Source organism: Myxocyprinus asiaticus, chromosome 41, assembly GCF_019703515.2.
Source record: "Myxocyprinus asiaticus isolate MX2 ecotype Aquarium Trade chromosome 41, UBuf_Myxa_2, whole genome shotgun sequence".
Classification (NCBI taxonomy): domain Eukaryota; kingdom Metazoa; phylum Chordata; class Actinopteri; order Cypriniformes; family Catostomidae; genus Myxocyprinus; species Myxocyprinus asiaticus.
Genome location: NC_059384.1, coordinates 22889059 through 22913739, shown reverse-complemented (window position 1 = coordinate 22913739; position 24681 = coordinate 22889059). Strand labels below are relative to the sequence as shown.

Sequence of the window (24681 nt, the reverse complement as noted above, 5' to 3'; positions counted from 1 at the left end):
TTATAATGTATTATTATTATTATTATTATTATTTTATGCTAAGAAATATTTTTTTATTTAAAGTTACTTTTTTATTAATTAATTATTTTTTCTGTACGATATGATACGTTATACAGTACCTCACTAAATCACATTATTATGCTGAAATTTGAAAGTACTTTTTTTTTTAAAATAATATAGAAAAATATTTTTTTCATGCATTTATTTAATTTAAAACTATTATGAATAACCATGTGACTATTCTGTTGATTGATATATTGTTTCCTCAACCATTTCATATTTTATAAATATATTATAAATAAGAAAAATCTCTTTAGCATGACCCATTTATGGTCAGAATGAACAAATATAACCCTGTTCAGAGCTGTTCAGAAATATCAGATGTGTACAAACCATGCAGTAACAAAAAAAAAAAAAAAAAAAAAAAAATAGATGGGACATTATCAGTGAATAATTTAAAACAGCCTGAAGTGTTATAGGCTTGAGCCAATAAGGCAATAAGCAGAGGCACGTTGGGTCATTTCTCATCAATTATTAGGAAGTTAACCTGCACATGTGACGCAGATGCAATGACCCTCTGCCTCTGTCTGCTGAAGATGTTCAACTATTTAAAGAGCTTTTACTGTAAAAGGGATTACAGATAATGCACTGGTAAATGGGATGACAAAATTATAACATATTTGTGAATTTCAATCATTCAGTGATTTCTAGGCTATAGGTCACAAAATAAGGAAACAGCTCACTGGTATTTATTTGAAATCTGCAAGGTGTGATAAATATCTATTCCACTTTTTGCCCTTTAAGCTGTTTCTATCCTTTGTTATTAATACTGTGTTGGCATCGATCTCATTTGATATTATTGACATATGCATTCAATAAAATACTATTTTGGGGATATTTGATGTGCATAAGTTAATTTGCATTCTTTGTCCAACAAATTTTTATAATTGCTGAGTAAGCCTCAAATTTAAGTGAACTGAGTTAAGTGAAGGAGCCAGGTCCTGAGTTCAAGTGAGAACCTGAGTAACTCATTACCTGAATAAATATGGCAAGAGCAAAGCTTGCCCTGCCAGCCACTAACAGCATAAACATATGAGACACATTGACAGCCTGTCTCAAATGATCCTGTCCCATATCTGTCTACAGCAGCAGTCTGTTCCAAATGTAACAATGTCAAACTACATCTCATCACAGGTCCTCTTCTTAACTAAGAATACAGAAAGAGGATGAAAGTGGAACTAATACAGTGAATCTTTCAGGTCAACTGCAGTACAGCCGTTTGGACATGTGCCATCAACATCTTGTTTAAAGGTGCATTCAGTCATGTTTTTTTTTCATTAACAAGTTTTACCTCAAGTGACATGAGATTAGAAGATGCCTAATAAAATGCTTTTTACACTGAGAAGGCCTCCAACATGTTTAAACTATATGACCATATAGCCTTCTGCACTTTCTCTGTAGCCCCTTGTTATCGAACACTTATACGAAATAAGTGTCATGGGATCAATTAATCACGGCTGACGGCGAAAAGCGCATTTCTACAATGGAGATGATGATCTGATATTTCCAAGCAGACTGTCAGTTTAAGACGACTGCCTCATCGGCCAACGGAACTTAAACAAAAATGACAGAGTTCACATTTAGGAAGGATGAAAATGATCTAAAATGAAATCAAATAAAAACTCATGCAAATAAAAAATTATTCGCTTACTTTGAATCTTTGTAGTAGTCAAATGCATTCGTATACCCTTAAACTCCATTTCCCATGATGCTCGTGTAGTACTTCCTGTTGTTGTCATGTGATTTTACTCAGCGCCCACCAACGCTGCGCATAAGTGTGCTGGTTTACAAACGTTTTATTCTGCAAAACATCTTATTTGAGTGTATATAAAATTATTAATACTGACGATACACCATAGCTTCATAGAATAAGACTAAATTTGCCTTATTTCTGCACAGCTGGACCTTGAATCATGGCGGAAGTGGAGGAGCAGGTAGGTTTCTATATGAAGAAAACATTTTATTTTTAATGCGTGTTGGCTATTCGAGATTTCAGATGTGAATGGTCTTTGTAAAGTATTTTAACGAAATAAAGACAAGTTATTGAAGCTGGCAAGCTAACAGTATGGTATGACAAGGCACTTGCCAAAATCACTGCCAATGTGAGGATGACAGCTACTGACAGCATCAAGAGTACTTTATATCAGGCTGTTTTTGATAATGGGTGTAGCACTTTTTTTGTTATCACACGTTCTTCTGTTTGACAGAAGCGTAGCAATAATAATTCATTGCTTTTTCTTACTTTGACTTCACGATATTGAATGTCTATGAGCACTTAAGATGATAGATCAGATGGGGAAAATAATAATAATAAATAAAACTTGTATATGTCTTATTTTCCAGGGCAGAAAACCAAGCGAAGAGTCAACAGATGAATCAGAGGTAAATTCAAGAACTACAAACTATTGAACATTTTAAGCCATTGAGATCGGGACTGTAAAAGTCAGGACAGTAGTTCAGATTTTTACTTACACTGCCAATATTTTCACTTTCCTCACCAAAAAATAATACATTTTACTTTAAACAATATATTTGTATAAGTGTCAGACAAAAAAAAAAAAAAACAAGTGCAGAGGCTATTTGCACTAAGTGCAAATAGTGTTTGATGGCAGATACTTTTTGCACCTCTAATTAAATACTAACATAGAGTATAGGGGCATCACTGCAGTGTGTTTATTGTGTTTATTTAGAGTCCCACAGACACCCTACACCAGGGGTGTCAAACTTATTTTAGGTCGAGGGCCATTTTGGACTAAGCGTCAGTGTATGAGGGGATGAATTGTTAATACATGCATGTTAATACATGCATATATATATATATATATATATATATATATATATATATATATATATATATATATATATATATATATATGTGTGTGTGTGTGTGTGTGTGTGTCGCAAGTCATTTGGAAAAATTAATTGAAAGTACCAGCTCATAAGAGTCATTACTTGTTAAATTATCAAACTAAACCAGTCACTCAGTGTTTGTTGTTGAGCACATCAGCCAGCAAACACAACACAATAGAAAGGTGTGCTGTGCTATTTTGGTGTTATTTCATGGCATCATTCAATTCAGATTGCAAAATCAAACCTTGGGTAAAATAAAATGTCTTTAGTTGTGATGTTGGAAGTGGTGGATAAAAGCGGATCAGCAGAGCAGGAAACACCGTAAGTCCAGAATAAACTACACTACCGGTCAAAAGTTTTGAAACATTTACTCATTCTTTATTATATATATTTTTTTTTTCTTCACATTTTAGAATAATAGTAAAGTCATCAAGACTATGGAATAACATACATGGAACTATGAGAATTATGTTGTGACTAAACAAAATCCAAAATAAATCAAAACCTGTGTTATATTTTTGCATCTTCAAAGTAGTCACCCTTTGCCTAGAATTTGCAGACATGTACTCTTGACATTTTCGCAACCAACTTCTTGAGGTATCACCCTGGGATGCTTTTTAAACAGTATTGAAGGAGTTCCCATCTATGTTGGGCACTTATTGGCTGCTTTTCTTTATTATTTGGTCCAAGTCATCAATTTCAAAAAGGTTTTTTTTATTTTTATTATTTTAATTAAATTTTAGTTTTATAATGAAATAAATTAAAATGGTGGCACAATTATATTCTTGTCTACAAAACTAATTTTAAACATTTAAGCATACGCCTTCAGATAAAAAGATTTTTAAGATCATGAGAAACATTTTGGTCAAGTGTTTCAAAACTTTTGACCAGTAGTGTATATTCTGCTTTAATTACGATTGGGTTAATATAAAAGGGAGAGCATTGAATTTATTTCATTAACTGAGATTATGTCAATTAGTACCGAATCAAGCAACAATACTGACAAGAAAAGAGAAAACCACTCACTGCTCTGGGCTGGATTGCTTCAACTTAAATAATAAAAAACCTCTAAAATCAGACATTAATGCAAAGAAACTCTTTGTTCTTTAAATGACAAACCCAAATTATTTTATACCAAAATAATTATTCTGGAAATAACTGTAAAGTTATTACCTCTAATATTTATCCTTATACCGGTCCATGTTGGGATGGGTTGTCATGGGACTGTTGTGAAGACATGAGGGGCATTCGCTGAAATGCGTGAATCCACGAGTGCTGAATGTTGTGTATAATTAAAATAATTTCCACCGATGATGCAAGGTACTGTATAACATCCATGCAAAACAAATTAAAATGTATATCTGCACTGCGGTAGCTTAAAAAGATCATCATACCAATGTAATAGACTAAATCAAAGTGAAAGTATTTTTTTTCCCCTCAAATCATCCCGCGGGCCACATTGGAGTCCTTTGTGGGCCACATTTGGGCCACGGGCTGCACGTTTGACACCTCTGCCCTACACCAGCCCCTACCCCTAGACCTTACCCTAACCTTATCTTTCAAAAAATAACCATGGTTTTACTACAGTTACCATAATATCACCATGGTATTTTGTATTAAAATCATAGTAATCACAAAATTAAACATGGTTAGTATATTAACACCATATTACTGTTGTAACACCGTGGTTAAATGCATTAAAACTATGGCTTCCACCAAAAAATATGGTTACTACAATATTACTATAGTAAAACAATGGTTAATTTTACACAGATCAACCCTTTATCTCATCTCCCTGGCCTTCACCGTGACCAAATCACTGCGAGGAAAATCAACCTTAACATTCATTTGTATTTATTAAATAGTATTGGTGGAAATATTAAGAGGGGATAAACGGGGTGTGGAAAGAATGGGACAAAAAGGGCACATCCACACCACTGATACATCGTTACACAATTTCTGTGTTTCCAGCAGACTATTGGAGTGCTAAAAGTTGCGCTGTGTGGAAGGTGCTATTTACACCTTGTGCAAATTATCTCTACGAAAATATTCTTTTCCCCTTAAATGTTTCTTTTACCAAAATAATAATAATAAAAAAATGGGTTTTTAATTTGCAATAATAGCTGGAAACAATACAGCTATTTATGTAACTGCATGGCAGTAGTGTTTATAGACACACTTTTGCTGGAAAAAAAAATGCCACAACATCACTGATTGCTTTGTAATTATCAACCTATTCTTACTGATGCTTCTAAGACTATCACAAGTCATTCTCACAATTTCAACAGAACCTTGTCTATGTTAGCCAGTTTGATAACTTTACCTTGGTGAATAACTTAAACTAATTTGCAACAATATGCAACACATCACAGAAAACCAAAAGTTTGCAATGCATGAAAACAAATGTGCAAAACATGTTTTACAGGAAAAGCATTTGCGATTAGTGCTGTCATCATTTAATATGTAGCCTACTTTTCTCCCAATTTGGAATGCCCAATTCCCACTACTTACCTCAATCCGGGTGGCGGAGGACAAGTCTCAGTTGCCTCCACTTCTGAGAACGTCAATCCACGCATCTTATCACGTGGCTCGCTGTGCATGACACCGCGGAGACTCACAGCATGTGGAGGTTCATGCTACTCTCCGTGATCCACGCACAACTTACCACGTGCCCCACTGAGAGCGAGAACCCCTAATCGCGACCACAAGGAGGTTCTCCATGTGACTCTACCCTCCCTAGCAACCGGGCCAATTTGGTTGCTTAGGAGACCTGGCTGGAGTCACTCAGCACACCCTGGATTCGAACTTGTGACTCCAGGGGTAATATGTAGCCTACTTTTATAGGAATATGATAGCCTGTTAAATACCCAGTGTACCATCAGTGCCAATCAGCTTTAATTGTTCAAATATCAACATAAAGAACTTTACTAGTTTAATACTGTTCACCCTCATTTCAACTGTGTAGTGAAACTGAGATCTGTCAAAGTCATATTACATTGTATATAGCACTAAATTTTGGCTCTATGAACATAGTCTAGGATGATCAAAATGAATGTCATCACAATGTCATCTGCTTGGGTGCAGATTTAAGAAAAGATTTCTGAAAAAAAGGTTAGACTTTGTCTTTAAGTAATACAGAGAATGAAATGTCAAGTAGACGTTGAACAACTCTAGTCCTCCTCCTCAACATGAAAACAGACTGAAAGATACAACAACCTTGCCCTCCTCACAAATGAAATCTCAGTCTGTGGAGCAATTTCTCCTTTTCACAAACTGTTTCAGAATGCACCCAGACACTTTGGAGAGCATGATTGTACTTTCCTTTGTAATCACCATATGCTGCAGATTGTTTAGTTCATAATTGTAGAGCATCTCTCTCTTCCTACCCCTGAGCATAACACTTATCATGGATGTGTTGAATGCTGTGTGAAAATGAGTTCTCTGATGGACCAAAGCACACACATCTATTCTGTGGACCCCCGACTATCTGAAAGGCAGAAAGTCCACTGAAAATTCCAGTTACCTCAGTTGCAATGCTTCATCGGAGTGGCTATGATTCTGTGTCCATGGTTATATCGACTTCTCTTATTGGGGGATCTCACTTTAGGATTGTAGATAGTGTAGTTCTTCGCCAGGAATTTGAAAGTTAAGCATGATTTGAATCATAATTTTAACTTAATTTAATTTAACTGATTTGCGCTGATTGTGGCTTCTACAGAAGCATAGCTTTTTCTGTTGTGTTGTATTTTGTCTTGGGGCCGGGGGGGAAGAGTTTTCGCAATCAGTTTGGTGTTTTAAAAGGTGTCCTCAGTTCAAAAAGAAAGGTATGAGAAGCCCTGATATAAAGGATTGTTGTAAATTTATGCATTCTTCCCATTCTTCACAGTCAACAAAATGTCTGTTTAGACCCTGAAAAAATGCACCTATCAAAACTGGAGGGAACATGTCACAGCCTTTAAATCTGATGTCAAGCATTGAAATAAGGAAGGAAGCTGGCAGGGTTTGACATTAATCTGTGGGTTTGAGACCCGATGCTTCAGTATTGTGTTGCAGCCCAGCAAAGTTTGTAACTAGACAGAGGAAGAGAATGAGGGATGAGCGAAAGACGGAGTGTGTGGATCGTCACACCACTCCAGAAAAGGGGCAATTAAAGACAGACTTCCTTCATCCCCTGCTCCCTAGGGCACCAATTAGGAGCGGCAGGGAATATGGCACAACACTCATCCACCACATCGGCATGGCGATGGCAAACACTAACAAGAAGAAAGAAATTATGGGATATGAAACAGGAGTGATATTATCCACCCCTCCCCACTGTAGAAAGTTTGTCAAGATTTCTCTCTCTCTCTCTCTCTCTCTCTCTCTCTCTCTCTCTCTTTCTCCATTCCTGTCTGTAATGGTTTTGTAGACCATGACAAATGCTCAGGCATTAGAAATTTCACATCTGGACAGAACGGGAAATGGACAAGGGAGTTGTTGGTGATGAGAAAGAAAATGTTTGCTAAAATGAAACACTACCCATACCTTGAGATCTTACCTTGTACCTTATCTTATCTAAATACCTTATTTGCAACAGAATAATTGCAGTGTTCTTGTTTTGAATGAAAGGTTTATGCTAAAAACAGAAATACAAATTAATTGTATTACAATATCCCTATAAGATTTTTGTAATTAGCAATGTATTTTATTTTTTGCCTCTTTTATTAGAAAGTGTTATGGGACATGTCACAGTCCCGAGACTTGAACCTGTATCACTCACGTGAGCGCAATAGTTCTAACATGTTGAAAACATTTGCACTAACGCTACATCATGGCTTTAACATTGAGATTCTAGTGTAGAAGATAAAGGTAATGCCAGTCATTAAAATTCAGCATGAAACAGTATCCCGTTCACATTTATGCTTACTACAGGATATCACTATTCTTTTAAGACTGTATTTTATGACACAGTAGTTTAACTGTAGAGTCAACAAAATGCTAATTTGATTAAAAAAAAAATGTTTTACTTTATTACTGTGTGTAGCTATTTAAATTAGTGAATCAGCCTCAGTCTCTGGTACTCTTGACTACAAGTTGAATTGAAGATGCAAATGAGGTGTGTGCGTCTATGTGTGTATGTTTCACCAGGAGGAGGACACGGAGGAGGAGCCTAAACTGAAGTATGAGCGCCTGACCAATGGAGTGACAGAGATCTTGCAGAAGGATGCAGCCAGCTGCATGACAGTGCATGACAAGGTCCTCAGAACTCTACTTAAGTTCTTTAGCATGCATTTAATAAAAACAAGAGACATGAGGTATCATGTACATTTTGTTGGTGTTTGAATGTGTTTCATAAGGTTTATATAAAAAGAAAATAAATCAAACTCATTTTTACTATAAACTTGAACCTGGAGTATGTAACTTTTTCAGTGTTAAAATACTTTCTTCTATCCCAGCTTAATATGCAGAGACAACTATAAGTAAGCCATTTATAGGTTAGTTTTCTAAAAAAAAAAAAAAAAAAAAAAACTGTAAACACTGTGCGTCTGTGGCACTATAACAATTCCTGTGTTTGTTTTGAGTGACTCACTTAGACCTGGCCCAACAACATTACTTAACCAATGGCAAGAGTTGGGGGTGAGACTATCTGACTGTTTGAACAACTGCAGGCGAGGGGTGTATTCAGAAAGCTGTTTTGAAAAGTGTTTATTTTTGCAATTCCGTTCGGTGGTGCTGTTGTCGCAGGAATTACATCAGCTTTAAATCCTGGAATTGCAACTTCAAAATTTTGACATTTTTTTAGGCTACAAACTAGTAATTACAAGGGTATTATGCAATACATGTGGTTTATGAGGACATTTCTAGTGTCCCCATAATTCAAATTGCTTAAAAAACATACTAAACGATGTTTTATTGAAAATGTAAAAATGCAGAATTTGTTTTGTGAGGGTTAGGTTTAGGTTTAGGGGTAGGGATAGGGTTAGGGGATAGAATCTGTAGTTCGTACAGTATAAAAATCATTATGTCTATGGAGAATCCTCATAATTATAGCTGTACCAACATTTGTGTGTGTGTGTGTGTTTGTCTGAATCAAATTCCAAATGCAAATTATTTTTTCAAAATGTTTAGATGTAATGAGGACCAGTTTCATATTACCTGTGTTGGAAGCAGATGCATTACTGATTGGTTAAAAATAGATGTGTTGTTTGCACTTTAGCACAGTATCAAAAATGCAACTCTGACCTCTCCCTTCCACACCATACCTCTCTCAGAGAAGTGCTCACACACCAACACTCAGGCCACTAACCTTTCACTGCTTCCTTTTCATTTCCTCTACTTTTAGATTTCTGTCTTTTTTGCCTGTCCTCTTTCAGTTTTTTCCCATGCTTGATATTTTTGTTGGTGGAACATTCTACATGGACTGGTTAATCGTCATGGCAGCCGGTTTACTCATGCACGGACGCTGTGGAGGAATAGTCATACCTAGTTATGTCTCCTCACCTGATGTTTTATTAACCGCTATTGATTTTTATCCCCCCTTCATGCTTTTCCCTGGGGACTTCCTCCTCCCCTTTCCCCTTTCCCCTCTTCCATCCCTCCAAAAAAAAAAAAAAAAAAAGGCTAGCTTGCAGGAGGAGACGTTAAAAAGCAGAATTTCCAATGAGAGTTCCCCCCTTTTTTCACTTTTTCACCTTCACTTACTTTGTCTATCTACATCTGTCTCTTTATGTCTCTTCCCTTTAGTCTTTTATACATGCGTTCCTATGTACATTGTGCTACCTAGACATACACACACACACACTCCAGCACATGCCCACCTCCCTAACCTTACCTCATATTTTAAGTGCCAGGAATCCAAATTTCATTTCAGCAATTCCATTTTGATAAATCCCTTTAAGACCCACTGAGGCTGGTGGGTCCACCCCTTTTATTTATTTATTTTTGGCTGATTTTATTCAGGGAGATTGCGGGGGTTTCTTTTGGACATGCTCGGCTGTGCCTGTAAATATAAGCATTTCATTAAACACTGCAGTGAAGCATGGGCCAGCTCAGTGTGCCGCGACAGGGAAAGGTCTGCACTGTGTGTGTGTGTGTGTGTGTGTGTGTGTGTGTGTTTGGACACAGGCTAAACTCAGTTTCAAAGAAGAGCTCATGCTCTGTGTGTGTTTTATAGTGTGTCAGGGTGTTTTTCTAAAACTGAATTCAGTTGCAGATGGTATCTGGACTGAGCTGCTAAAACAGAGCGATAGAGCCAAATCTACTTCTGTATGACTCAGGTGTCTTGAAAGTCAAGATGAAATCAACATCAGCCCTGTTAACTTCCTAAATAAATATCCATGGTCTTATTATGAATAATTTGTTTGCACATCTGTATAATGTTTAATCAAATATATAATAACTTTCTCCACCTTTAAAATAGCATTGCTTTCCAGCTGACATCTTCAAGCTCTCTTCCCCCCTTCACCCACTTTTCATGATCCAATCCATTCTCAATGGATAAAATAAAGTCCCGTTCAAAACATTTTCCGTGTTGAATATACTGTTTCACTCAAATATGTCACATTACAGAAAAAATGGGTTGCAAACAATTTTTCACAATCAGTTGAACAGAGAAATGGAAGCACACAGAGTATTTTAGAGTGAGCAGCCTTCAGCATATTAAAGGCCAGTGCATAATTGCTTTATAAAATAAATGTACAGTATAATTCATTTTTTGTTCTAGACTGTAAAAACCAGAAAACTATAAAACTAGAGTTTGATTTAATTAATATAGTGCATTTTGGAGTTGGTTCTTTTAACAACATAATGTTTAATTGGTTGGAGGTAATATTGGGAATTCAGATAATAGCAAATGTTTCCCTACGTTAAACTCTGAAATGTAATTGCATTAGTCTGACAGGCGGAGTATTTAGCTGGTGTGGAGGGTAGAGACGTGTGACCTGTGCCGCATATATTATGTTGAAGCGTTTTGATATGTCGTGGAAAAAACGCTATTTCACACTGGGGCGCTCTGATAAATAAGCTTTTCTGTCCTCCAGCAATTTCACACTTTTTGCCCTCGAGGGAAACCGGCGAAACCACACACACACACACACACACACACACACACACACACACACACACACACACACAAACACACTCTCTCACATACACGCACAAACACTGAAGCCTCACAGCCATGCCTGGTTAAGCTCGTTTTTAATACCTACACCACACCTTTTAAGTCCATATAAGTGCAGGATGTCCCTTGGTTTTGACTTGCATGTCTGGCATGTTTGTGTTCCCTGTTGCTTTCAGTTCCTGGCTCTTGGGACACACTTCGGAAAGGTTTACCTCCTGGATATCCAAGGAAATGTTACACAGAAGTTTGAAATTGTAAGTCTGAAGTCATGTCAGGGTGGTTGTTATCCACCTGTCCGTGTTTGAACTGTTAAACCATGTTAGTTTTAAGCAGGAAGCAAATTAAATTGTTACAAAACTATTGAAATTGGAACATAACCCTTTCTGAACATATTTGTTCAATAATGTCTTACATATTTTTGTTTACTGTAATTGTTTGGTCTGATTATTATATAGTTTATTATACACATTTGTAATCTAGTTATTACTATGTTACTAATGTTTCCCACCCCCTAGAGTCCAGTGAAGATAAATCAGATCAGTTTAGATGAGAGTGGTGAACATGTTGGCATCTGCTCTGAGGATGGAAAGGTAAGAATTCCATAGTCACTTTCAGATGCTGAAACAACATTACTATGAACCAAAAATAGCCCTAACCCTTAATCTGTTTTTAAACTCAGAGGGAAATGATTGGTTAGACTAATTTATGATTGTTCAGACTAGGTAAGATTAAACAAACTAGCTACAACCAGCTTGTGAAGATAGTTGCAGTTCAAATTGGTCTGAAATAATTTAAAGGAATAATTAACCCATAATGAGATTTCTGTTATAAATTACTTACCTTAATGTCGTTCCAAACCCATATGACTTGCTTTCTTATGCAGAACACAAAAAGGGAATTTTTTATGAATATCTCGGTCTGTCTTTACAATACAATGGCAGTGGATATTGCCTCACTTTAAAGCTTTAAAAAAGGTCACAAAAGTTTCAATAAAGTAGTCCATATGACTTGTGCAACATGTTCCAAGTGTTCTGAATGCATTCGAAAGGTTTTGGTGAAAGCAACACAAAATTAAATTTTTCAGTGAAAGTCTTCAGCGTCCGTGCGCTATGAGAGATGCTCGTTCACAGTTTCTCACATATTCACTCAAGAAATGTTATTGTTTATTCCTAAAAAACAATGCAGATTCTCGCATGAATACACATGCCCCTGTGAACGAGCTTCTCTCACAGCGCTTGTCAAGATTTTCACTGAAATAGTGCTTAAAATTAGTGTTGTTTCTCATGGCGCACGAATTACATTGACTAGTATTATGATACTTTTGCATAAGCTTCAAAGTTAGGCACTGTCTGCTGCCATTGTATAAAAAAGACCGGCTGAGATATTCATTAAAAACTCTCCTTTTGAGTTTGGAATTACATAAAGATGAGTAAATTATAACAGAATTTTCTTTTTTGGGTAAACTATTCTTTTAATTTCAGAGAGCTTTAAACCTTAGGAGTTGTTTACTTGGGTTTTCTGTGTTTATCTGTGTGAAAGATATGATCCAGTGGCTGTCTTCCCACTCTGTACTGTCTCCGTCAACTCTGACTCCTACAGAAACAGCATCTACGCATTTGGGTCCATTTTAATGCGTGGTTAAAAAAAAGAACTCTGCTCCTTTCTGTCTATCTGGTCATTGATCATGAGCTGGCTGTTATCAGTTCACATAGGCTAATCATCACCACCTTGTGTGGCTTTCTCAGTCTGATCTGTGATGTGATAGGCTGCGTCTCCCCCTGTTCCTATGGCAAAAGCAAGATCTTGTCTCGCCCACAGCACCTAAACCAATTAAAATCGATGCAGAGGCCATTGTTCGGTCCTGTGCACCGTTAATCCCACCTCCGTCTACCAGCCACTTTGGTACCTTTGTTACACAAAATATGAAACGTCTTTGATATGTTCAAAGCGTTTTTTTTTTTTTTGTTGTTGTTGTTTTTTTAAGTTTAAGTTGTTGTGAAAAACATTAAACGACTTAACCGGTGGAAATCACACTTTAATGGGATAGTTCACCCAAAAATGAAAATTCTGTCATCATTTACTCACCCTCATGTCATTCCAAAATTCTTTGACTTTATTTCTTCTGATAAACACAAAAGAAGATGTTTTGTAGAATGACTGAGCTGTTCGCTTCCACACAATGAATGAATTTCGATGGGTACAAGGGGCTGTCAAGCTCCAAAAAGGATTTAAAAAGCACTAATAGGCATGATAATATTAGTCCATATGACTTGTGCACTATAATCAAGGTCTTCTGAAGGCATATGTTAGCTTTCTGTGAGGAACAGACTGAATTTAAGTTGTTATTCATTGAAAATCTTGCTTAAGAGTTGTGGTCACTATTCACTTCTATTGTATGAACAAGAACAGCTAGATCTTCTGCTATAAATAACTTATTTTGCGTTCCAGGAAAGGCAGAAAGTTATAGGGGTTTGGAACGACATGAGAATAAGAAAATGATGATAGAATTTTTATTTCTGGATGAACTGTTATTTTCCATGTTGCCTCTCCAGAAAAGGAGTCATATAAACAATTTGAACTCAATAGTTTCCTTACAACCACCATCACCTGAATACTTTCCTTCCAGATAGAATTCTACTTGAGACCTCACACTTGTTTTAAGTTCCTCTTGTTTCATTTAGACAGGTGTAGGTGAAATGTTGATGTTACAGCTTGTTTGTAGCTGTAGGGGACTACAGCGCAGCTAAAGATTTAAGTCAGTAGCATAAATGCGTGCAAGGGCAGAGAGAGTTGACCTTTCCACTAATTGGGAGTCTGGCAGATGGTTAACTAGCCCACTGGAAGACCTGATGCTTTTGTAATACTTTGCCCGACTCAACTATTATCACAGAAATGCACCTCCAAACCACAGTGATTTTACCATAACAAGACACCTCTGTCTGTCAGCTTTGCTATTTCTCCATCTCTCTTGCTCTTGTTTTTCAGGTGCAAGTGTTTGGCCTTTACACCAGGGAGGGCTTCCATGAAAACTTTGACTGCCCCATCAAGGTAACTTATCGTCATTAATGAGAGTCGTATCAAAATGTTTTTGCTGTCTTAAGGGAAATAGCCCTTTGATTTTGATTTTCTGTCAGAACAAGCATTGATAATTCTCAAAAAACAATGTAATTTCAGCCGGCTACAAGTCTTAATTGATTTCTAGGGCATTTCATATCATGCGTGAGCCGCCTTTTTGTTGAGCATGAGCGATGTCACCTATGCCACACATTAAAGAGAGCCAGTGCTGTCATCTCCTTGTATCAATACTTTTGTGAATCGGACTGTGAGAATCAATCCTTTAACTTTTCCTGGGTTAAAAGGAACTTATTGAGCCTCTTTTCTGACTGGATGCAGGCTAACCTCATCTGAGGCACTATATAGCATTAGAAATACTGTAGTGGACATTGATATTAACTCTGATATTGCCACATATCTGAACTGAATCTCTTTTTTATTCCTAGGTTGTGGCACTACACCCTCAGTTCAGCAAATCCAACAATAAACAATTTGTGACTGGAGGAAATAAGGTGAGTACGGTTTCAAAAGCAACCAATATGTTTAAAATACATCATTGTGTTGAAGCTGTGTTCAAGTGCACATTCTCCAGAAATGTTGAGCCTTGGTGCTCATGTGGGAGACACAGGTTTGAATATGGTCTACGCCATGTCCCAGTCCCATCCCCCCTCCCTCTTTTCAGAAATGTTCCTGTCTCCTCTGTATTTTTGCTGCCAATAAAAGTGGCAAAAAGCCCATAAAACAAAACGTTTGTTTGGCTATTATTCTCACGCATTTCATTGTGGGTTTGAATATTTTAAAGGAATAGTTCACCATAAAAGAAAAATTCTATCATTTAATCACCCTTGTTCCAAACCAATAACACTTTCTTCTGTAGAAATTTTTCGGAATGTACCGGTTGTTTTTTGCCATGCAATTACAACAAATGTCGACTTGGCTATGAAGTAGTTCCAGGTCTTGACCACAATACTGTTCCATATCACTTCGCCAAATTATTTAAAAGAGCCGTACAGGCTACCACAGCAAAATAACCAGATAAAACATAGACATTGGCTAAATAAACCAGCTAAGAATGACAAACACTTTCTTTAACTTCCTGAGATCCGAGCATGGCTGCTGTGTGCATTTTCCATTTCCCTTTTTGAGTTGTAACTAGTAGCACCTAATAAACAAGCAAAAAATTAAAAATACAATTCCAGACCAAATAGTTTTCCTAAAATTAATGTCCACCTATATTGACAACGAGACTACGTTGTGAAATTTTAAATAACACTAAGCTATAGAAAGTCAGATTTTTTTCATCAAATAGTTTATTATGTTTCCAGGAGTGTTGGTTATTCATATTTTTGAGATGCTACAGACATTACAGCTGATTTTCTGTTCAAAGTAATGTCCAGTATCATCCAATCACTGCCAACCATGTTAAAATAAAATGTTGCATTATAAAATTCTGAATCTATGTACTGATTACCAGAGTCTCATGTCTGCCAAACATGTTGAGTGGTCCAGACATCATCTGAAGCCTGAAACTGAACAATTCAAATTCAGGTCAGATTTTAGGATTGAATGCACTTAGCTGCATAGAAAGCTATAGGATGCTCCCTTGCTCACTATTTAGTGAATGACTTAACCTCCAGTGTGATGCCTGTCTGCACTGGTCTCAGAACAGTACAAAGTTCACCTTATTTTCATCCTAACTCCATATAAAGCCTCTGAAAGCAACATTTTCAGCTTTTAGATGAACCCATTTATTCTCAATGTGAAAATGCACAGTGAATATAGGAATGCATTTACTAATGTTAATGAATTGAATTGTATTGCACAGAGATAACAAAATAAAATAACAAATTGTATATTAAAATTAAGCTAAATGACCCACAGATGTGTTAAAGTTGAAAGTTATTCAAAATAACTACATGTTGTTTCAACTTTTGAGGAAATGCAGTACCAGTGTCCACTTATGTGGACATTATGTTTGTCAGCACGCCAACGCACGAAAAATGAACAGATTTTTTAAAGCGGCATATCAAACGAAACTAGAGACGCTACTCTTTATAACCAAAAAGGTTTCAATGAAAAAACTTAGATATTTCGTACCAGAGGCATCCTTAGGAGCGCTTCAAGGAAATCGACGGCATGCTGTTGTGTCACGTGACTCGGTGCGGCAGAATTTAACCCTTTAAATGACATTTCTAGAGTCTTGTGAACAGTATTTAGTCGGTTTTTATTCTTTTATATCATGCGTTGCATATAGCAAAGCCAAAAATACAATGTCCACACGTGGACGCGGGTCGCACGAGGATAATGTACAAACTGTATTTTAATATTTGTGGAAAGCACCCTCACGCTCACTTTCGCTCTCACCCAAACACACACATACATTCGCACACAGACACTCACAGGCAACACGCAGAGCTTTGATGTCAACGCACCCCAGAGACTAAATAAAGCAGTTTAGCAACTGAAAAGCTACATATAAGAATGGCAGAGCAACCACACTGCTACTGAGAAGTGTAGTTATACTAATAGATTTGCGATTTGAAGCGATGTTACTGATGAACATAGCGGAAGAGAGCCACAGCAGATGCAGATAATCTCACACAACTGAGCGCTTGCACTCTCTCTCTCTCTCTCTCTCTCTCTCACTCCCCTTCGTGTCGTGGCCGCATTATTTGTGCATTGGTTGTGCATTATTTATTTATTTATTTTTATTATTTTTTTTATCCCCTTTTTCTCCCAATTTGGAATGCCCAATTCCCACTACTTAGTAGGTCCTCGTGGTGGTGCAGTTACTTACCTCAATCCGGGTGGCGGAGTACAAGTCTCAGTTTCCTAAGCTTCTGAGACAGTCAATCCGCACATCTTATCACGTGGCTCGTTGTGCATGACACTGTGGAGAATCACAGCATGGGAGGCTCATGCATCTCTCCGCGATCCACGCACAAATTACCACGCGCCCCATTGAGAGCGAGAACCCCTAATCACGACCATGAGGAGGTTACCCCATGTGACTCTACCCTCCCTAGCAACCGGACCAGTTTGGATGCTTAGGAGACCTGGCTGGAGTCACTCAGCACACCCTGGATTCGAACTTGCGACTCCAGGGGTGGTAGTCAGCGTCAATACTCGCTGAGCTACCCAGGCTCCCCGTGTGCATAATTTTTTAATAATTCAACAGTCCGTCGTCAATTATTCCTTACATACTGTATACTACTCATGCTAATCAGGTTGGCTTGACATCCTTGTGGAGAGCCATTGTTGAGGATGATGGGAGAGGAAGTGATGTCATGGATTCTGACAGTCTGTCTCCTATTTGTTAAAAAGTCCAGTACCCAGTTACATAATGATACACTCAGCCCAAGTGTCTCTAGCTTGTGTATCAATGTTTGAGGTATGATTGTATTAAAAGCAGAACTAAAATCTAGGAAGAGCAGTCTAACATAAGAGTCCCTGCTCTCCAAGTGGGTGTAGGCCAGATGTACAACATAAGAGATGGCATCTCTGTGGCATAATGTTGATTACCACAAAAATTTATTTTTACTTGTTCCTCCTTTTCTTTGAAAAAAGCAAAAATCAAGGTTACATTGAGGCACTTACAATGGAAGTGAAAGGGGGCCAATTTTTTAACATTAAAATAGTCACTTTTTCAAAAGTATAACCACAAGACATAAAGGATATGTGTGTAAACATGATTTTAGTGTGATAAATTCATTTACAAACCTTTTCTGTTTAAAGTTATAGCCAATTTTACAACTTCGTTACCATGACAATGTAGTCAACAGACCCTAAAACGACTGTAAAAATGACTATTTAAGCAACTTTACAGCTCATATAATACACAAGTTGTAACAGAAGAATTAATGCAAGTGCTTTTTTTAAATTATAAGCTTCACATTTCTGCCTTTAAACCCTCCAAAAATTGGCCACGTTCACTTTTATTGTCCCCATTCACTTCCATTGAAAGGGCCTCAATGTAACCTTGATTTTTTTTTTTTTTTTTTTTTTTAAGAAAATGAGGAACGAATTGAAATAAATTTGTGTGGTTATCAACAATATGCCACAAATGCTGTAGATTAAGCTTAACTTGTATCGACCCAGAGACTATTTAGCAGAGATGGGCCACTTCTATTTAAATGAATGGAAGAAATTGGGACGCTCAACCAAGAAGCTCTGTGCGCCAATGGATGTAGAAAGGATCTCCCACCTTACAGTTAAAAGAGCCAATCACCTTTTAGATACAGACATCACCTGTCAATCAACTCTTGAATGCACATGCGCATTAGCTATACAAGCCAGGAAAATTGCGTTTTTTAACGTAATATGAGGTAAAGAATCGCAATTTATGATTTCAGTATTGTCAGATTTTATTGCTGATTTGACATATGTTCTTTGATCGCAATCTTGACCAACTGTTTTTGAGATTTTGGTCTTTCTCCATTCAAGTAGAAAGGAGCTGCACTGGCATGACTGGAAATAGCCTCCCAAGAGCGTTCTGTAACATTCCTTTAACCCTTTAAGCTCTGAAGGTGTTTTTAAAATTTCCTGTTTCAACAGGATACCCAAAATTAAAGGCTTATAACTCAACAAAATAAAAAACAACAAGGGTCAAGTGTTTGGTATCATTGTAAAGAAAACTTTTCATTTTTTTTTTTTTTATGATATAGATTATGATACATTCGTAGACTCTCAGCCTAAGAAACTGCTGAAAAATCACAAAAAAAATATTTCGGCAAAAATTAACTTTTTTTTATTTTTCTTATTTGACATTATTTTCACATTTTAGAATAATAGTAAAGTCATTAAAACTATGGAATAACATTAATGGAATTATGGGAATTATGTTGTGACTAAACAAAATCCAAAATAAATCAAAACTGTGTTATATTTTAGCATCTTCAAAGTAGTCACCCTTTGCCTAGAATTTGCAGACATGTACTCTTGACATTTTCTCAACCAACTTCTTGAGTTATCACCCTGGGATGATTTTTAAACAGTATTGAAGGAGTTCCCATCTATGTTGGGCACTTATTGGCTGCTTTTCTTTATTATTTGGTCCAAGTCATCAATTTCAAAAACTTTTTTAAGTTAAATTTTAGATTTATAATGAAATAAATTAATATGGTGGCACAATTATATTTTTGTCTACAAAACTAATTTTAAACATTTAAGCATACGCCTTCAGATCAAAAGATTTTTAAGATCATGAGAAACATTTCAGTCAAGTGTTTCAAAACTTTTGACCAGTAGTGTATTTTTGTCTGTGAGTAAAAGAAATCGGATGGTTGTATTCTACTCATTGAGAGCTTTCCAACAACATATGACACATGGCTGTTTGATCAGTTTGATGTTTTTACTGGTTGCAATAATATGTACAGTCCAGTTTTTTTTTAAATATAAATTATCAGAATGGAACTCTTCTGATTTTTCAAAGCACTTGTTTAGTTTTGGTCACAATGCCTACATGCATTGGAAAGTAGAGCTTCTAAGCTTTAAAACGAAACCTCTTTTGTTGGTCAAGACTGTAGTTGGTGGTTATTTCTCTCTCTTTCTTTTATTCTGTCTATCTGTAACCTTCAAACTTAAATTTCTTAAACTAGTTTAAACTTTCAGACAATGTTCAACATCAAAGTTGGTCTTGACAAGGTTTACCTTTCTATTTATATATATTTATATAACTCCTATGAAGCCCTGCAATAGTTTTGTGTGAGGAACAGACTGAAATCTTAGTCTTTAAATTTAAGGTTTGAATGCCTTAATAAACCCCCCTAAACTTTTTGTTTGAAATAAATAACAAAAAGCCACACTCATACTTGAAGTCTAAACCTATATTTTGTTTGTTGTGATCTCCATCACGTCATGCTTTCAAGGTTTTAGCGCTAAGGGTTAAGCTTAATTATTAGAATGGAATCATTTTTGTTAAGTTGAGTGCCGTGTATAGTGGTTACTCAAGCTCTAGGTGTTTGGCATGAAACACTCTTACTGTCTTGGCCTTGCACCAGGGTCAACATCAGGGAGAGAGAGAGTGGTCCATTTTCTCAAAAGTGTTGTTCACCAGAGAGATGTTGTCTCTTCTTGCGCAATAAATAACTGTCATTACGCAGAGTGCCGTTGTGTTCGCAAACGTGTAGAACACTCTTTGGCTTATAGACTAAACAAATACACACTCATTTTTTAAAAGACACATTGCTACCAACCCAAGGAGCCATAGTCTGATACTCTTCCATCTACGTACATCTATAGAAGTGAAAACAGGGTTCGTGTCTGTCTAAAAAGCACTTAGAAGTTGATCTGTTAGCTTGCACTGATGAACCATCTTGTAGCTGGGTAGAACTTCAATAGAAAGCTGAATACATGAGAGCTGAATTTGAATAAATGGCACCGGTTCTATGTAATTTGGTGGGCTGGAGATGTTGTGGAGACATTTGAATCTTGGAGCACTCAAATAGAGTCTTCTCAATGTCTGTAAATTATAGATGTTTCATTCTCCTAGCCACGATTGATTCTCATAAAATGGCTTCACACCGTTACTGCCTTGTGCTTATCAGAAGCAATTAACGGCAGCTATTGTCCGCCACGGTGACCAAGTCCTCTGCATTTTCCCTCCACTTCTGCTTGTTTCCTTCTCTCACTCTGGCTTAAGGTCCCCATAATGCAGCCCTGCCATGAAAATCAATACGGCTTCCACTGAAGATGCATCTTGTTAAAGGCAATTCAATTCCGTCTGCTCACCTCCTGGAGTGTCATCTCCTATTGCCGAGCTGTGATCTGTTAACATAGCCAAAAGCGTAGAACTGAAGTGACATTGAACCGTCTTTTCTTTCAGTCGCTTTCTCTGCAGTCAGGTCAGCTTTATTGTGTGTGGCGTGTTTGACACTTTTGATTCAAGGTTATCCATCAAGTGTGCTACCGCTTTCTGCACATTATTATTATCACACGCGCATCCTCAGAAAGTGTTATTTTTGCACCAATAATGTCCAACAGCCACTGTGTTTACTAAAACAAGTTATACAGAAATGTTTAATGACGAATTCTGTATTCAGTGAAGTCTTTTCTCTCCAGCTCAGTATCGCTGTGTTTAGAAGAGTTAGATGTCAATATGTTTTACTCCCACAGGTCTTTGTTTTCTTCTGAATGTTTGATTGTTAAAGAGCATCGTTGTGTCCCATCATGTTCTAAATGTTTGACCAAATGTTGCCTTTATATAAATGGATTGGTGAACCTGCTTGTGCTAGGACTTTATTAAATACTGCGGCTAGATATGACGTAAAGACCATAAAAAAATTGAAACAGAATCTTGTGTACAAGTAGATCTACACAAAGAAAGTCGTTATAATAAACATGAGATTATTGCTGTATTGGCAAAGAATGGGTAACAAGAAGAATGGCCTAAATCAGAGTAAAAGTATTTGTAGCCACTCTGACTTTGACTCTGTTGTTTGAAATCTGTTTGTGCACTGTGTTCTACTGCCCTCTGGTGTTACTTGTGTTGCAGTCTGTTTTGGTGTTTGTGTTGGTCCGACATGTTCACAAGTGTTTGATGAAGAGTCCAAATCAAGTCTTGAGTCTTTCTAAGCCAAATCTAAGTCATGTCTCAAGTCGTAGTCTTTTGCCATGAGTCTCTTTTGGTGTAAAATATACTTATTTTCTATTGGTCCTCGTTTTATATGATGTAGGTTACTTTTAGAAACCCTGTTGCAGGGTTATTCATTTCATAGATTTTCTTTAAAAAGTGAGCAAGTGATGTTCATTTTCACAGGAAAAAGCAACAGAGAAAAAGCAGGTTTTTTTTACTTAAATGTTATTGTCTTTGGTATTGGAATTGTGTGGATCTCTGTCAGTAAATGCTAATTAATGTTATATTAATTTCATCTGTCCTGCAGCTGTTGCTTTATGAGAGGAACTGGCTGAACCGTTGGAAGACCTCTGTTCTTCATAAAGGAGAAGGTAACATTACCAATGTAAAATGGAGAGCCAACCTCATTGCCTGGGCAAACAATGTGGTAAGAAAAAATGTAATGAACTTAAATATGCAAAGATTTTCCTACACTCACATTTTAAAACGTCTTATTGTTAAGTACAATGTTGTTATTAACTCATGTAAATTGTTTAATGTTTGTCAGGGGGTGAAAATCTATGACATCAGCAGTAAACAGCGCATCACTAACGTGTTACGGGACAATGCCAGTCTGAGGCCGGATATGTACCCCTGTAGTCTCTGCTGGAAAGACAACACCACACTGATCATTGGCTGGGGCTCTTCTGTCAAGGTATATAATCAGAACTACTGCAAATGCAAATATGAGTATTAAAAATTCCAGAGGTATTCCATCGGTATCACCTTTATAGCAAAAAAACACTTTATTTTGTTATGTCAAGTCAAGTCATTTTTATTTGTATAGTGCTTATCACAACACACATCATGTCAAAGCAGCTATTTATTATTATTTTTTAACAGAAAATGAAGTTGTCATATCTGTAATGTCTTAGAATCATCATTGAGCCCGTTTACATGCACACCAATATGCTGATTACTCTCTAAAATCAGCTTATTTAAAAAATCTGACAAGGCAAGAAATCCGTGTTTACATGACATTTGAAATAATCACATTATTCTGTACTTTTGTCATCAAACCGTGAACAGACATGCGCTCATCACGTGCGCACATTGTATGAGCCGGTAAGAACACCGGGAAAGGTGTTTACATGGCATGCGAAATCACTGTAATGGGCAAAAATCTACCCGTGTCGATTGGGTTATTCTTAAGCCGTTTATGGCCTTTATGCCGATAAAGGAACGCGGTTTATTGCGTTTGCTTGACTGCACGCGTTGTCGGCTTATTAAGCATAATCAGTGTAAGAATGTGCATGTAATCGTGCTCATTGTGTGGTTTGATAAAACTTTATTGTAAATTGTGCCTTAAAATAAGTAAATAATATTTGTATTTAGACCCCCACATAGCAAGCTAAAGGCAGCTGTGGCAAGGAACACAAAACTCCATAAGATGCTGTTAATGGAGAAAAATAACCTTGGAGGAAACTAGGCTCACTGTGGGGGCCAGTTCCCCACTGGCTAAACAGCATGAATATAATGCCAATATTAGTTATTTATTTATAGTATAAGTCATGGTTTAAAGTTAGTAAACTAAGTAAGTATTAGGAGCCAATGTTTAAACAAAAAGAGTTTGTATGAATTTTAAGATTAATGACTAAAGTCTTTGAAGTCCATCCTGAATTAACATTGAAGTGCACGCAGATGCATTGTCCTTTGTTAATTGTCTGATGAAGGCTTTAGTTGGCAATTCATTTATTGTCTATGTATTCCATTTATTGTCTGTCTATTGCATTGTTATTCCTAATATGTAGGGCTGGAAAATTTAAGGCCTTAATTTCTGCGATTTAATGAGATGCGTATCCTGGGCATAATAAACACGGGGGCAGATTTACTGTAGGGAGAATGGAGACTTCACCCGTAAGTGGTGAGCCAGGTGTGAGAGAGATACGGGCAAGCTGCCTTGTCTCTTCGCATCCCCTGAAAAACGCCTTCCCACTGTCATCTGAACCAGTGTCAAAAGCGAAACCGCACAGGACAGGACACAACTTTAAAAATTTTCAAATTTAAAGGGTCTGTTCATCCAAAAATGAAATTTCTCACATCATTTGCTCTTTCTCATGCCATTCCAGATGTGTATGACTTTCTTCCTTCTGCAAAACACACACGAAGATTTTTAGAAGAATATCTCAGCTCTGTAGGTCCATACAATGCATGTGAATGATGGCCAGAACTTTGAAGCTTAAAAAAGCACATAAAGGTCACATAGAAGTAATCCATAAGACTCCAGTGGTTAAATCAATATCTTCAGAAATTATATGATAGGTGTTGGTGAGAAACAGATCAATAATTAAGTCCTTTTTTTTTTTACTACAAATGTCCACTTTCACTTCCACATTCTTCTTTTGTTTTTATTGGGCAGGGAGGATAATTTATAGTAAAATATTGATCTGTTTCTCACCCACACCTATCGTATCACTTCTGAAGACATGGATTTAAACACTGGAGTTTTATGGATTACTTTTATGTGGTCTTTATGTGCTTTTTTGAGCTTCAAAGTTCTGTGTGGCAATGTACATTTAAGTTTATCTTGCCAATAAAGCTTGAAATAAACTGAATCTGCCCATTTAATCCTATTAACTTTTAATTACAGCATGTCCACTTATTTTATGGCATGTAAACATAAGCTTGTATCAAAGATTTATAAATGTAAAAATGTGTCTAACTCTATCAGGAAAAAAAAAACATTTTAGCATGTTTATATTTAAATAATAAAAATAAATGATGACTAAATTTCTTGCAAGTTCTTTGAGACAAAGTATAGTGTAAATATATTTATGGTTATATTTTAATATTTGTTTAAATGTATCATGTACCATGATTGATTGTGATGAATCACTGAAAACTCTGTGATTAATTAGTTACATTTTTTACTCGATTCACCGACCTAGTAAGGTGCAGTGTTATTTGGTTCATATGTTTGTTTGTTCCTCAGATATGTGTTGTTAAAGAGCGTGACCCAACGGAGATTAGAGACCTACCCGGTCGCTACGTTGAGATCGGTACT

General features: G+C 36.7%; 1 protein-coding gene across 2 annotated transcripts in view; it reads left to right on the top strand.

Moving 5' to 3' along the window:
- The first annotated feature begins 1797 nt into the window (after window positions 1–1797).
- LOC127431770 (vacuolar protein sorting-associated protein 41 homolog) overlaps window positions 1798–24681 on the top strand; it is a 35721-nt gene continuing 12837 nt past the window's right edge. The window contains exons 1-11 of one of the 2 annotated variants that reach the window (XM_051682310.1): window positions 1811–1835; window positions 1960–1994; window positions 2404–2442; window positions 8038–8145; window positions 11188–11265; window positions 11527–11601; window positions 13997–14059; window positions 14512–14577; window positions 21946–22065; window positions 22186–22332; window positions 24610–24676. In XM_051682310.1, the coding sequence (XP_051538270.1) occupies window positions 1974–1994; window positions 2404–2442; window positions 8038–8145; window positions 11188–11265; window positions 11527–11601; window positions 13997–14059; window positions 14512–14577; window positions 21946–22065; window positions 22186–22332; window positions 24610–24676 (784 nt within the window). In that variant the 5' untranslated portion in view covers window positions 1811–1835; window positions 1960–1973. Of the gene's footprint in view, window positions 1995–2403; window positions 2443–8037; window positions 8146–11187; window positions 11266–11526; window positions 11602–13996; window positions 14060–14511; window positions 14578–21945; window positions 22066–22185; window positions 22333–24609; window positions 24677–24681 lie in introns of both variants that reach the window. The other variant, XM_051682309.1, reaches the window with a different exon arrangement.